This window comes from Sinocyclocheilus grahami, unplaced genomic scaffold, assembly GCF_001515645.1.
Source record: "Sinocyclocheilus grahami isolate Dianchi unplaced genomic scaffold, SAMN03320097.WGS_v1.1 scaffold25.1, whole genome shotgun sequence".
NCBI lineage: Eukaryota > Metazoa > Chordata > Actinopteri > Cypriniformes > Cyprinidae > Sinocyclocheilus > Sinocyclocheilus grahami.
Window position 1 is genome coordinate 65953 of NW_015505204.1, and position 16186 is coordinate 82138.

Genomic DNA, 16186 nt, shown 5'->3' on the forward strand with positions numbered 1-16186 from the left:
GTCCCCTTTAACTTGCAATGTTTTTTGACTGACAATGTGTGAAATCGAACTTTCTAAATGTTCCACCCAGGGTATATTGATGATGCAGGTTTTACTGACAATATAATCTACATAGCCATATAAACACAAATACACACAAAACAATACCAAATTAAACAGGGGGTTTGTGATAATGTAAGGCCAAAGGGGAATATGCACAGGAGAGCAGTCTGTCTTGATATCAGTTTTTAGATATGGTTTAGTAAGCTGAGGAAAGAGAAAGCTGCCATACAGTAGGTGCAATCCTTTCTTAAATAACAGTCTGTGAAGTGTGCTGATGACATTGGAGTGGCATTCTGAATAAAGCTGAAAAGTGTGACCAGTGATCCATTTTGTCAAAACAAGTCTTTCAAGCTATATAAAGCACAGTGATACTGCCCTCACAGTTCACAAGTCTGGAGGGAAGATGAAGGCCTCTGCAGCAGTTTCTGCATCACCGTCATCTTCCTCTGGTATTGTCTCCTCCCAAGTGAAGACATCTGAATTATCATGCATGGTTATAGATTCTTGTCTGCCCCCTCCCATTTCCCAAGGGCACAATGCATCATGCCAAGCCAAAGGAGGGTTAACTCTCATCTCTTCTGTTGTCTGTGTGCATGTGTCTGAAGGGTGTAACTCACTTCTATCTGGGACAGTTTGATTTGTGCTGCTTTCTGTTGTTGGTGGTGTTCCCATGTCATTTTCTCTGGGACAGACAGAGTCTTGAGCACTGTCTTGCCTTTTCGATGGGACAGCATGAGTGCAGTCTTGTGGCACAGATTGTTTGAGTGATTGTTTTGCCTCCCACGGACAGACATCTGAGTTGACACTTTCTTGTTTTTGCAAGGTCTTCACTGGCACACCTGTCTCCCATGGACAGACATCTGCAAGAACACTATCTTGTTTCTGCAAGGCCTTTGTTGGTTCTCCTGTCTCCCAAGGACAGACATCTACAGAGACACTTTCTTGCTTCTGCAAGGTTTTGACTGGCTCACCTGTCTCCCATGGACAGACATCTGCAAGAACACTATCTTGTTTCTGCAAGGCCTTTGTTGGTTCTCCTGTCTCCCAAGGACAGACATCTACAGAGACACTTTCTTGCTTCTGCAAGGTTTTGACTGGCTCACCTGTCTCCCATGGACAGACATCTGCATGGACACTTTCTTGGTTCTGCAAGGTCTTTACTGGCTCACCTGTTACCCATGGACAAACATCTGCAAGAACACTATCTTGATTCTGCAAGGCCTTTGTTGGCTCTCCTGTCTCCCAAGGGCAAACATCTACATGGACACTTTCTTGCTTCTGCAAAGTCTTTACTGGCTCACCTGTTTCCCATGGACAGACATCTGCATGGACACTTTCTTGCTTCTGCAAGGTCTTGACTGGCTGACCTGTCTCCCAAGGACAAACATCTACATTGACACTTTCTTGCTTCTGCAAGGTCTTGACTGGCTCACCTGTCTCCCAAGGACAAACATCTACATGGACACTTTCTTGCTTCTGCAAGGTCTTGACTGGCTCACCTGTCTCCCAAGGACAGACATCTGCAAGAACACTGTCTTGTTTCTGCATTGTTTTTGTTGGTTCTCTTGTCTCCCAAGGACAAATATCTGCACAGATACTTTCTTGTTTCTGCAAAGTCTTGACTGGCTCTCCTGTCTCCCATGGACAAACATCTGCACGAATACTATCTTGTTTCTGCAAGGTCTTGACTGGCTCACCTGTGTCCCATGGACAAATATCGGTACGAACACTTTCTTGTTTCTGCAAGGTCTTTGTTATCTCTTCTGTTTCCCAAGGGCAAACATTTTCATGACCTTCTTGCTTCTGTAAGTTCTTGACTGATTCAATTGTCTCCCATGGACAGACTTCTCCACAGACACTTTCTTGTTTCGGTGTGGTCTTCACAGACTCACTTGTTTCCCATGAACACACATTTACATGAACATTTTCTTGTTTTTGATCTACTTTTATTGGTCCCTTGTTCGTATAACCCTGCCTCTCTTTTGACTTCTCAGAATCCTCTGCTTCCGACGGACAAGCAGTTGCTTTCTTAATCATTGGCTCTTTTAAAGACTGTCTTATAGCATCTTTTGTGTTTGGCTCAGACTCCCAAGGACTTCCGTCAGTTACAGGTGGGGGTGGTTCATGAAAATCACTTTCTTCTTGTTTCAGTTTATGACTTGTTTCCCCTGAACCTGCATCTTCCTGAGCAAGTTCTTGGTCTACTGGACTTTGTTTTGCATTAACATAAATTACCCTTTCACCAGGTTTTATTGTGTCACTAGGGGTTTTGATCGATCCCTGTCTAGCCTGAGAGATATTTGTGTCAAGTACGGAAGAGCATGCTTCAGGCTTCACATTTACCTGCTTCTGGGTGTCTTCAGACATAGGGTCTTCAACATTCGTATTACATATATTGTCTTCAGTGACTCTTGATGGGTCACCATCGGTTTCCCAAGGACAGACATCAGTATGTATGCTCTTGGTTTGCAATTGCTCTACTTCCACAACTTCCCAAGGACACACATCAGAAATGCTGGTTTGATGAAAAGGTTTTGGGACATCCCATGGACACACTTCTGTATTAGGAACAGCCAATGATGATTTAAGTTGGAACTCAGGGGGGTTGAAGACATCATTACTTACTGTCACAGATAGTGCTTGGTTGCCACTGTATTGTCTTTGTAATACACTGTCGTTCACATTCTGCTTCTTGACCTCCAAGATCACCTCCTCTGACTCCCATGGACAGATGTGAACTGGAGCAGTATGTTTGGGGCTCCTTTCAGGAGAATCAGTAGATGGCAGCCGTATTGCTATTTGTTTGACAAGGCAAGGTTTTGTGCCTATGGTAGTCATAGCCCGTCTGTGTGTCTGCGGGGTACGCTTGTCTGAAGCTGCACTGCCTGGGGACAATCTCATGGATGTGGACAGGGATTTCTGTAGTGTTCCCTCCTTAACATTACTGTCTTGTAGGCTTTTTTCTCTGCTCATACTTATTCCAACTTCCTCAATGCCCTTTGCTGCAAGGAGACTTTGGGTAGTGGAGCGGAAAGAGAAAACCCGAAAGTCCTTTGGCTTGCCAGAGATTGTATGTGGCGACCCTGGAGCACTACAGGAGATCGGAGGCTTAGGTTTTGTGGAATCAACATCTGACTGTATACCATTCCCAATTTCTGTTGCAGGAGGAGTAGGAGGTGGCAAGAATTCCCATGGACAAACATATAACAGCGTTGGTGACGAGGTACCACCGGGTGATTTGGGTTCTTCTTGGTTTGAAATAGAATATGTGACATGTTTTTGATTCTTGTTTGCTGGCAGTTCCTCTGAAACCTCCCACGGGCAGACCTCGGCCTTGTCAAATGACTCAGAGAGCAAGGCACTTGAAGTCTGCCTCTTTATATCAACATCCACAGTTGGCTGGGGCTTTTCTGCTGGGGCAGTTTTGCCAGAAAGTGACACATTTTCAGTGCTCCTACAAGAAGTCACAGAGCGATGGTCATTGCGTTCTATGACACTAAGTGACTTTTGAAACCTGGTGGGCTCTGGAAGTAGAAGGTTAGTGTCTACCGATAGATTGTGGGCACTGGCAGACTTGCAGACCAGCAGTGTTGCATTGATGGAACCTGAGTCAGAATGCAGTGAAACCCTTTTCTCAGTGCTTCTTATCGAGGAGTTTAATAGGGAGACCTCTCGTTCTGGGGTACAATCATAGGCACTATGGGACTTCTGTAGCTTGGGAGAGGGCTGCATTAAAGTTTCAGTCATCTTGTTAATGCTTGTGGTTTGATTACTTTTGTAATAAGATCCTGATCGGGTTATAGTTCCTATTGCAGCATTGACATCCTTATCTTCACGACTGCATTGCCTGCTTAAACTGTCTGGGATCTCACTGATCCGTTTTATAAGGGACCGTCCAATACTGAGGCGAGAGCTGCGCTTTTTTGGAAGGTGGGGATTACTGTTTGCCATCCTCTTGGTCTTGTGGACTTCCAGCTGAGAGTACAGTTTCTTCAGCTCATCCTGGTGCAGAGGAGAAAAAGGGTTTCAGTTGAGGAAAGTTGGAGGGAGCAATACAGTGGGATGGTTTTTGTGATGGTATGTCCAACACATGATGTTCAAAAGGCACCAAGTTAGAGGGAAATATTTCAAAACAGGGCAAATAAAGGCAGAGGAGGAGGAGAAGGCTAACATCGGTAATAATTCTGTAATTATTTTGAAGTCGATTTTTAATAATAAAATTGCTCAGGCCATGTTGGCTCATGGGGAACCAGGTTAGAGTCTAACCTGGGTCATGTCCCAATCCCATTCCCCCTCTCTCTCACCACTTGCTACAGTCTTTCCCATAAAATGAAGGCAAAAAGCTAAATTATGTAAGTTATATTGCAGAAACCTAGCTCCATTTATCTTGTCATTATTTTATTATGTTTAGTTAATGTTTATGAAAGGTTAAATTGGAGTTTAGACTTAGTTTATATTAGTTAATTTACTAATTTACTGTGAATGAAAAGGTCAAATTAATGCTTTTTATTTCATTCATAAGTATACATTGTCAGTATACAGTGTGTGTGATTTTCGTAATATGGAAGTGTGAGCATGTGTGAGTTAGTAGGGCTGCTGCAGGGCAAGGTGTTTTACCCGAATGTCATCAGCGTCCAGGCTGTGGTCACTCCAGCAGTTAGAGTTGAAACTACTGTTGAGGTAAGAACATGAGCGTCGCAAGTCCACCTCATCCTCATATACCTCTGCAGCTATTTCCTCTTGGCCAGGCCGTGACATGTGGAGAAACTGCAACAGACACCGATGCTGATTTTTACTTGGAACAGCCTACATAACATAAATGTGAGAAATGTGGGCCCTACAATCTGATGCAACTTTAAGTTTATCAGAAAGTACTTGATAAATAGATAGAGGCTGCATCCATTTTTAATACTTATGCTATTTATTGAAAATATGTATGTATGTAATATTTATGTATGTACTCTGATAGAAATGTACATACTTTTGAGTGTTTCATAAAGCTTCAAATTTGTGTTCCTTTTCAAAATTTCAAAATCCTTCCAAAATTTTGAAAGTGAACTGTCACAAACTCCTCTTCTTCAGCTATGCACATGCGTTTGGGAAATATTAGCCAACAGAGCATGCATAGATGCACACTTCAAAAATTCATCAAAAAATGTATCATCAGGGCACCTTTGGTGAACTATTTGCAATATACTATCATTTAATTCTAATCTGGCATGATATTTAGGACATTATAGTATGTGAAGTAGGACGCAGGAGGTGTTTAATGTGTTATTTAGACACCTAACTTTATGCCAGTACTTATTCACCTACTGCAATTGGATGTCATTGAAAAGGCTAAAGTAAAAAAAGGTTAAAATAACATTGCAATATTAAACAATGATAGACAGTACCTTAGGTACAAAAAGCAGGCCGAGTGTTACAGTAATTGTTACATGCGTGTGAGTGAAGAACAGCAAGAGCATCCAGTCAGGATGAATTGATGGTCTAGCGAATCTGAAAGTGACAAGGACAAAGAAGTCAATAGAACAGCCTCTTATGATTAGTTTTAAATCAGAACAACTTTATTCCCCCACCTGAGAAGATGAAACATTGAGGAGAGCAGTAGCTCATTATGGATAGCGATGCTCATGTAACGTGGTTCATGAAATGCTGAAGGTACCGTCTTCACTGCACTGCACAGGAAACTGCCCCAGCACAGAAATAACAGCTCCGCTGACAGAGAAAAAAACAACAATTTTTTAACTTTAAAGGTTTTATTTGACACATACAGAAATGTACACATAAGGAAGTGAAATGTTTTGTCATTTCTTTGTCCTTTTTATGAGGAAAAATGGTGCAAAAACAATGTTTTTTTTTTTCGTTTCTATTTTTTACAACATAAATATCAAGTTTTCTTAAGGTTACTCCATTTGATATGAACTAATGTTGCTTTTTTCAAGATAAAAATATATAATTTATAAAATAATAGACTGGCCTTGGCATGGTTATGACAGTTAATAGAAGTTGTCTCTGTGATATAATTTCCTGTTTTATGGTTTTCTTGTCACACGAAAATAGTTTTGATTTTGTACATGGCACGTTTTTCCCAACAATAGTCTTTAAATGAGATTTTTTTTATTTGATAAATAAATAATCAATTAATTACTTAAAATTAAGATTTTCAGACAGTTACACCAGCTGTAACTTTGAGCCCTACAAAAATATTGAAATGATTTTAACGTAGACATTTAAAACATTCATCATCGAAGGGATGTGTTTAAGTTAATGACTATTTTATATGATTGTGTTTTTGAAAAATCGAACACATCCAGACCAAACAATTAAGTATCACATAATTTACCCTTGACAAAATCAAAGATAAAGTTATTTATGAACAACATAAATATGAGTTACAAATCAAGACAAGAAGGAATAAAATATACAGTGTTATGTACTATAGGCTAGTGTCACAGTAAATGCAAGGTTTTTTGTGTAAGCTGTCTTTGATTCTGAATGTGCCGGAATGATTGTGTAAATCTATTTTATCTCCTGGTGTCATTTCAGGTCAGTCCCTCATTTACTTAGTCTAATTTATGACATTATAGCAGTAACATTATTATTATTTATTGTGGTATGTTATTAGTATGGTAGGTTAATGCTGAATCATATCAAATGACAACAGTTAACAGTGTTCAAATCATCAGCTAAATGCTTCAAAGAACATTAAATTATCCAGGACCATTCATCCTTTCATTTGTCTGATCTACTAATGTGCCCCAATTTCAATTAATCTCTCTGCCAGACACCCAAGAAAACCAATGGACTACTTCCACCAGTCAAAAATGACATCACTCACCCACAGCCATCATGTAGTCCCACCGGTCCAGGTCGCACACATTGAAGCCTTGTCCTTCTGAGGTGGTGGAAATGATCAGCAGTGGAACATTCCGGTCTCGGTTCTGCAGGACGCCCACGGTCCACGCACACAGGAACCAGCTGACAGTAAGCACTATAACTCCCAGCATCCTCAGCACACCTGTGGTAGTAATGTATGGCACTCTCTGGGCCGTACGTGACAGGAACACCCTCAGAACCCTGGAAGCACACGTAACCGTGTAGGCTGATTCATTATGGGAGTTTAATTAGGTTGCTTTTTTCCCCCAACAGATTATAGAATTCTAGGTGCAGTCAAATTTTCCCTAATTTAAAAAAAAAAACATAACAAAATAAGTGAACTCATTTGTAGTCTAATAAAAACTTATTTATTTTACATGGAATGGGTCAACTCATGGAGGAATATTATGAAATATTATATACAATTACTGAGGGAATCTTTAAATGCTATGAGAATAGTGTCTTATTATGCAACATTTCATCTGAGAGATGTGCAAGTGAATTGGAAGGGAAGGCTGGCAGGACTGAAGTGCTACACACCGGTACATCTTGAGCATCAGAGTTCCGTAAACAATGGCGAAGCCAAGCAGACGGACCCAACGCAGTAGAATACAGCGGAAAGTGCTGGGTTTGAAGTATAAAATGAAGACCTGAAAACACAGTCAAAGAAGGAGCTGAAATTATTGGTGAAAGGTATACAATTCTTATAAAATAATAATAATTCTCTCATTATATTATTAAACTTATGCCATTTTCTTGACAACATGAAGATAATTAAATTATCAAATGCTATGTGTGAACTACACCAAGTTTGGGGTAATTTTTTATGTTTTTGAAAGACGTCTCTTATGCTCACCAAGGCTGCATGTATTTGATCAAAAATGCAGTAAAAACAGTAATATTGTGAAATATTATTACAATTTAAAATAACTGTTTTCCAGTTTAATATATTTTAAAATGTAATTTATTCCTGTGATGCAAAGCTGGATTTTCAGTGTCACACGATCCTTCAGAAATCATTGGTGGAAACCAAAATATTAAGCACAACCGTTTTCAATATTAATAAGAAGAAGACTGTGACATTTTTTGGAATTTTTTGAATAGAAAGAGAAGGAACAGCATTTATTTGAAATAGAAATCATTTAAAACATTATAAATGTGATCAAATGAATGCATCTTTGCTAAATAAGTCTTACTAAGTAAACTTCTTACTGACCCAAACTTTTAGCAATTGCCTAGTTTTGAATGTTATTAATTATTAGAGAAGGCACTGCTGTCTTAAATGTGTGATTTGCGGCATTAGCATAATAACCTCACTTATATCCTAATTCACATTTGGAGCATAATTACTAATATAGTTCATTTGTTAGATGTTATTTTGTTATTGCAGTTGGTTAACTCTCTAGTAGCCATAAAGTGTGTAATTTCCTGATCATTTTCTGCCTCCTAAGTGCGACCCAGCCATGATGATTTCAACTGTAGTCCAATAATCTGAAAAGAAGATTTGAATCCCACACTCACTGGGAAGTAAAGCAACAGAGAGCCACACAGGATCATCTCCAGCAGCAAAAGCCCGGATGATCGGATCCGCTGAGAGATAGAAAGATGGAGAGAAGAAAATGGTGAGAAGTGGAGAGGGGAAGCCGAGGTGAAATTACTGAAGCTGTCAAGCATGCATGAAGTTTTTGCACCTGTGGGACCTGTTTGAGAGTGTGTTTGAAATCACATAGCAAGATATACCATGAAATCTAAGATGTGTATATATATATATATATATATATATATAGCCTATTTGCTTAATAAATCGAGTGCTAAAAACTTACCTTGGTTCTCCTGCACTGATATGCCACCAGCATGCTGATAAGAACAAGGACCATGAAGAGGCCCTGCACAGCCAGGACGCCCGTCCTCAGGAGCCAGTCTTCCTGCACCCAACACGGGGCTCCATCTTCGCACTCATCACAGCCGGGCCAACAGGGCAGACACACAGGGACCTCTGGGTAACAAGCTCGGGTACCATTCCCTGTAACACCATATATCATAATTTCTTTATCTTAATAATAATAATAATAAAAAATCCTTAATATAAAAAACATTTTAAATTAATTACAATTTTAAATAAAATAATAATAATATATTTAAATAAATAAATAGAAGCTGAACTTTACAGTCAGGGATTGCCATGCAGTTCTTGATTTTAATTTAATAATTAACATTTAATTTTAAATGAATACTTTCACCTATAATAATAAGAAAGCTTAATTATGAAATTATGAGTACAATAGTTTAACCATTAGTTTAAGCATTAATCATTCACTTATTGTCACTCGTCCCAGAGAAAACAGAAAAAAATAGTGTACAAAAATATGTCAAAGCTAACGTTTTACTGCCTTTCTACTATAACTTTGACTCTTGCCCAATCATTAATAAAAAATAAACAAATAAAATCTAAATTGCAGCTGAACTTGACAGTCAGTGATAGCAATGTATTTGTTGATTTTAATTTTAATTTTTAACATTTAATTTTAAACAAACTTTCACCTATAGTAATCATACAGCTTAATTATCAAAACTACAAATAACTTAAGTTTAAACATTATTTCAGATACTATCATATGGCATCATGTTAGTTATATATTAACAAATAAAATAAGACTGAATGCTGTTTCTGTGCGATTGATTTTTGATTGTTTCAAGATTCTTACTTTTGTTTTCTATGTCTGGATTTGGACTGTAGTAGCCCTTTTTACATCGGCAGCAGTACTGACCCATCCGGAAGCCCTGTTGTGGGATGGACTCACACTGAGAGGATGAGAAAGAAAGAGACATGAAGTCATGAGTCTGCTCAGCTGTTTACCTTGAGCGGTAACTTAAAGGGGTCATATGATGCGATTTCAATTTTTCCTTTCTCTTTGGAGTGTTACAAGCCCTTGGTGCATAAAGAAGATCTGTAAAGTTGCAAAGACTAAAGTCTCAAATCCAAAGAGATATTCTTTATAAAATTTAAGAGTCAGCCACGCCTACCTAAAACGTCTCATTCTAACACGCCCCCACATGTCTATGTCACAATGTGGGGAGATTTGCATAACACCATCAAAATGTTCACGCAAAGAAAGAAGGCGTAACTTTTATTCTCGCTGTAGTATTGTTGCTGCCATGTCCTGAAGACGCTGTGTGTTTCGTTGTGAAACTACTTTGTGTTTCGTTGTGAAACTACTTTGTTTGGCCTTCCAAAAGAGGACGATATCGCTTCATCATGTCTGGAGCTGATCCGTGCTGGTCACTGAGGAAATACATCAACTTCGCGCTGTGGATCACCGGATGGGCTTTCACCGTGGACGAGTCCAGCCCGGGGTCGTCACATGGGGTTGCCACAAGCCCACCGGCCACGCCGTTCTCAAGCCCACCAGCCCACCAGCCCACCAGCCGCCGCTCACTCAAGCCCGCTGTGTGTTTCGTTGTGAAAGCGAAACGACAAGGCATCACAGTATGGTAGGGTCGTAACATTTCCGTCACACGCTTGAGGTATTCGGCCAATCACAACACACTGGATAGCTGGCCAATCAGAGCACACCTCGCTTTTCAGACCGATGAGCTTTGTAAAAATCGACGCGTTTCAGAAAGGCGGGGCATAGAGGAGAAACAATAATGTACAGTATGTGGAAAATAATGTGTTTTTTTTACTTTATACCGCATAAACACATTTCATTACACCAAATACACAAAATAATGTTATTTTTAGCAACATCATATGACCCCTTTAAGCAAATGCCTTGCTCTCAGGAAGGGGAAATCAACCCTGATGTTTCTGCCAGCAATTGTGTTTGATTGTGTTCTCTCTGCTTTCTGCCATTAATTGCATGTGCAGTCTCTCATCAGCGGTTTATCTGTGAGAGTCGGCTGACCCACACATCAGACTCACTCTTGAGTTAATCTAAGCTAAATCCTAAATGGAGGGGTAATACCTCTATTGACAGAGCTTTATCTTTTTATTCAGGGAAATCCAGCACTGTTCACATACTACATTTATGTTATATTCTTTATGTAATTTTACCATTATTTAATCAGGCGAAGAACTTAAGAACAAGAATCTTATTTATAATAGGATAGTATTCTCGTGAAGAGGAGCAATTAGGAATCAATTAAAATATATGTCTCTTTTCAGTCTCTATTTGTTAAAATCATTTTGTTGATTCTTAAAAAGGAGTAATATTTTGCATATATGCACATTTTACAGTGACTGACTCATGGGAATTTGTTGAAATTGTTTAGACTTTCTTATTAATTTAAATTGGTTTAAGAAATAGTTCACCCAAAAATGAAAATTCTGTCATAATTTCCTCAACACCAAGTTGTTCCAAACAACTTGTATGAGTTTCTTTCTTCTGTTGAATATAAAAGTCAATGGGGACCAGCAACTGTTTGGTTATCAACAATCTTCAAATATCTTCTTTTGTTTTCAACAGAAGAAAGAAACTCATACCGGTTTGGAACAACTTGGTGTTATGACAGAATTTCTGGGTGAATTATTTCTTTAAATGTTTGTATTTATTGTACTGTTTGTTGAAACTGTGTCTGCCATGTAATAGTCTGTGAAACTATACATTTATATACAACAACATTTTACAGATCTTTACAGTATCAAATAATTCTTAATTAAAACCAACACTCATTCTTCTCTCTGTCATTGTACTTAATGTCTGTTTAAATAAACACAATAAACAGAGTTTGTGTCCAACATCAAATGTAACCTTAAAAATATGCATGGCATGCATCATGCCAATCTAATGTTTCATGCAATTAATGCATCATCATGACACTGTTCTATTAATGTGCTCCTTTCATTTATAGGCGGATCAACTCAATTCTCATTAAATTCATTCAGTGTGCCAAATCCTGCCGTTGCTTAACCTGCCAACACCTGTGAGCTTGTGCTCTAGTAGGACGGGATGATGGGGGGTGGGGGGTCTTGTGAAAGGGGGCTATATGGAAGGGGGTCAGAGTTGGGTGAGGGTTTTGTGGTGTGTGAGCATCACAGGATTATCAACCTAATCCTTCAGATCATCCTGCACCCAGTGCTCACATCTTTAAATAGAAGGTCTGGATGAAAGTGGGAGGATGATGATGGAAAACAGGAAATGGAAAACGTATATAACAGTCCAGGAAAATAAAAAAGTAAAGCAGGTGATGCATAGACAGATTTCAAACTTAATATCCAGAGAGATGCCAGATCTGAAGGCAACAGGCATTATAAAATAGTGTGTAGTTTTAAAGTTAAAAGAATAGTTAATCCAATTTAGTGGCAAGAGTTTTGAGTGGATCTCTGAAAGTGTTTTGGCCCTGCTTGGCTCTGGTAAGTGAAATCCACCCAAGCACAAACAGCCTTTAATATATTGATGTATTCATTGTGGGTTAAAGTTGATCTGTGTTTCTTATTCCAAGCAATACTAACATTTCATCCTGACCATGTATAGAAGAGTGTACAATGTAACAACAACTTTTATGACAGTGAAAGCACGATGAACTAACAATCCTGCAGCATTTTATTAATCTATGTTATGTTCATTTCTAAATATACTAATACTATATTGGCACCTAAACACTGATATATTCTTCAAAATATATATTTTTATGTTCCGCAGAAAAATGAAAGTCTTAAAGGTTTGGAATGATGTCAGGGTAGGTAAGTGATGACCGAGTTTTCATTTTTACTATATCCCTTTAAATAATGTTAAGAAATGGAGCCTTATTGTAAAGTAGACTTGATATTGGAATTAAGCCCAGTGAGGTGCCTGCTGTAAGTCCTATATGGAAGAATTGAATATGAGGTCAGTGTACACTCACCTCCATGCTGGTCCGATTACACTGATGTGTGTTTGCAAACCAGAAGTCTCCACTGGCACACTGATCCAAATTGAATCCCTGGATGTTGACGTCGACACGGATCACACCCCTACCAACAGAGAGACAACAAAAATACAGTAATGACAACAAAATAGCAGTAATGATGGAAGACTTGAAAGAAGTAATGCAATTAATTGAATAAGGCCTGATGTTTGAATTGAATTTGGCCATTCCAAACCCAATGACTTCCTTTCTTATGTGAAATACAAAAGAAGATATATTTTTTTGTCCATAACATGAAAGTCAGGGGTTACTTTTTAGAATGGTTCTTATTCATTGTATGGACAAAAACAGTTGATCTTTTGTATTCAACAGAAAGTAATCAAGGTGAATAATGAATGAATGATTGACAGAATGTCCGTTTTTAGGTGAACTGTCCCTTCAAGAGAAAGAGATGTTTTGAAAGATGTTATTAGTACAAAAACTTGAGCACACAAAAATGAGAAACCACTTCAAGAAGAAAGTGCACTGACCTGAACTCTGGGCTGAGGTCTGGCTTCAACCCATAAAATGGCATTGACAGACTGAGTAACCACCCTGGCAAAAAACAGCCATCAACGCACTCAAGAAAAGGGGCTTCACCCCACTGAACCCCGCTGCTATTGATTACATAACTATCCCCACGTGCCCACTTGGGAGTGTCTAGGGTTCTTAAGTCATTTAGAAGAACCCGTTTAGACAAGGCATGGTGGGGTGGAGAGCTAGACTTAAACGTATCAAACCAGCTTTGGTCAGGAGCCGGAGGACGGAAGCTGCTCCAGGCAGATGTCAGGTCCTGCAGGAGAATGTCCTGGGTTGTGCCTTTGGAGGCACGGAGCACCAGTTGGGGCCGTTGGATCGTGGGGTCAGCGTCGAATGTTAGAAAAGCTCGTCTGACCAGGCTTGGCCTGTCCCCTTCGAGCATGGCCCGCACCAGTGCATGGTACCACTCGATATCCTCTCGTACACTCGTTTCTCTCAGCTCACTGGCTTGGAATATCAGGTTGAGAAAGTTGGCAGCATTGGTCAGAGACGCTATGGCTTGGTGCAAGAGAGGGAGAAGGTTTCTAGGTGGAGATCCCAATCGAACAGGCAACTGGAAACTCTGTGTACAGGTAGAGGCAACCAAAGAGGATGAATTGCCAGTGTAGAGGTAGTTCTCTGTGGCAGACCGGTCCTCCTCTGTGCTCACTTTTACTGGAGCCGGACTGGTGGGTAGAGCACTAGAAGACAAGCTCTTCCCTGCTGTTGTATTTGGGTCAGTAAGACAAGGAGTTGGGGGGAACTCCAAGCTGGAGGTGTCCTCAAGTTCAGACACAGTGGTGAGCTGAGCAGAAAGCAGGCTAGGAAGTAGCAGCAGTAGAGGCAGCAGACCAGCACACCGGCCCATCCTTATAGCAACTGCTCCTCCAATGCTTTTTGTGAAGGAATAGATCAGATTCGTGTTTTCTCACATCCTGAAAGATGCTTTCAAAGCGCAGGCCTCCATGTCTTCTCTATACCTGGCTTTGTTTCTCCTCTCCTCTTTTTGTTAACCGATTGACAGGTGTTAGTGATGATAGTTAGAGTGCAACCTCACTTTGCTGCCAACAGCATCTTGATTTCACACACAAAAAAGTGTGCATTCATACACAGACTGACAAACTCCTGCAGTCAGTTGTTCAGGTCCACCCTAGATGTAATGCTGCTGAGACCACGAAGACTTTGATTTCCAGCCAGTGTGGAGTTAATCGGCCTGCAAGAAACTGTAGTGAGAAACAGAGATAACAAGAAACCGACAACATGCGGAATATCCCGTTTTGCTCTCTGCTTACCTCTTCACTTACTCTCCAGCCGTCCTGTAAATCTCTCCCTCTCACCCATCTCTCTCGCTCCCTCTCCCAATCTCCCAGTAGTGGCGAGTGCTGAGAGTGGCACATCTGTTAATGTTGGATTGTTATGATGAGTGTATGTGCATGAGGTTGGGCTGATGGATGAGAGGATGGGAGGGTAATCCTCTCTGTTGGGGTATGTATCAGAATCTCACCGCTTTGTGGATTAACCCAACACGCTCCGACTGAGTCAGTCATGAGTGGTCTTTTATGGACTGTGTATGTGTGTGCGACTTTGTGCATCTGTGAATATGTGCATGCAGAGGTTTACAAGTATGCATCTGCTTGGCAGATAAAGTGCACTGAAATGTTAATCTCTGATAGACAAATTGCGTTTTGAACTGCCAACGTTTTGTGCAACAATCAGGGAAATTAAAAAAGTAAAGGAAGAAGAAAACATGCTCCACATGTGTACTACATGAATGAACGTCTGACAGATGTGTCTGTGTGTGTGTGTGTGTGTGTGAGAGAAAGATGATTCAGACAAATCCAATCATACTGGGTAATGCAGGCGAATCCTTGTTTTGGTGCCATGGCAACAGGGTTCTGAGATTCAACTCTCATTCCTGTGGGGCCCCACCCCCACTCAGGACTGCAGAGGTGGCTGTGTGTATCCCTTTATACACTTATATGTGCATCTATATGCATGCACACAGTTGTCAAAACCTAAACTGTGTAAATGTTTTTTATGGATGAATATGTGTGGTGTGTTCAGATATGATCAACAATATTGTGTGCATTTAATGGGAGAGGATGTTGTCAATGCATGTACTATTTCTCAGATAACATACTGTGAAAACACATTTTCCATAACTAATAAAATCCGCTCTTTGTGATGTGAGATGGCAGGTTTTAAAGGGCTCTATGGGCATGTGTAAATGTTTGTGTACAGCGACATCATTCGGTCCATCAATGAAATTGCATTTCACAAATACAGCACAAATGAAAAGTCTTTACCACAGAACAATGGGAGAATGTAAACATTAATTGTATTTTATCTCTATATTCCTTTTAATATGCATATACATACCGTACGGTGATTTTAAAATATCTATAGGCGCAGATGACATGAAATACTTTTGGAAAGTTGTTGTGTCCTGCAGTTTGTCATGCTATGTTATATATAAAACTAAACATAATTTTGCTGATTCTTTCCAAATTATTATAACATTAATTTAAATGCATTAAATAAAAAGGCTACCATTTACATCCCTATAAACCTTGTTGGTCAGTAATAGGGGGAAAAATAATAATATAAAAATAATGATTTTTTTTTGTTTGTTTAAATAAGTTATATTTTATACATGCTACATAATATAATGTATAGTGATGTCCATCATTATGGAATTATCTCTCTTGGTTCTATTATAGGCCTTGTGTTTGACATAATGCTTTACATTTTTAGTATATGAGGATGAGAGTCATTATTCAAATAATGATATCATGCAAGTCATTTGTATTTGACTCATAACGCAACTGATTTGCAGGGAGAGTTTCGATCGTGCGGAACG

The 16186-nt window shown here is 39.5% G+C and overlaps 1 protein-coding gene across 1 annotated transcript; it reads right to left on the bottom strand.

The window, feature by feature from the left end:
* LOC107563489 (probable G-protein coupled receptor 158) lies at nt 1-14724 on the bottom strand. The gene is made up of 12 exons (XM_016248379.1): nt 14619-14724; nt 13299-14539; nt 12766-12874; nt 9627-9723; nt 8745-8944; nt 8443-8511; nt 7462-7571; nt 6884-7122; nt 5622-5760; nt 5439-5541; nt 4660-4809; nt 1-4044 (listed from the first exon to the last, which is right to left on the bottom strand). The coding sequence occupies exons 2-12, from the start codon at nt 14192-14194 to the stop codon at nt 427-429; spliced, it is 5730 nt and encodes a 1909-aa protein (XP_016103865.1). The 5' UTR covers nt 14195-14539; nt 14619-14724; the 3' UTR covers nt 1-426.
* Nucleotides 14725-16186: the final 1462 nt, after the last annotated feature.

Bases quoted from the DNA above. Each gene is read 5' to 3' on its own strand.
- LOC107563489 (XM_016248379.1), bottom strand. From the start codon at position 14,194: ATGGGCCGGTGTGCTGGTCTGCTGCCTCTACTGCTGCTACTTCCTAGC. The intron at 9,724-12,765 runs GTGAGTGTACAC...TCATCCTCTCAG, and splicing joins GTAATCGGACCAGCATGGAG to TGTGAGTCCATCCCACAACA. The intron at 8,945-9,626 runs GTAAGAATCTTG...ATGGTGTTACAG, and splicing joins TCCAGACATAGAAAACAAAA to GGAATGGTACCCGAGCTTGT.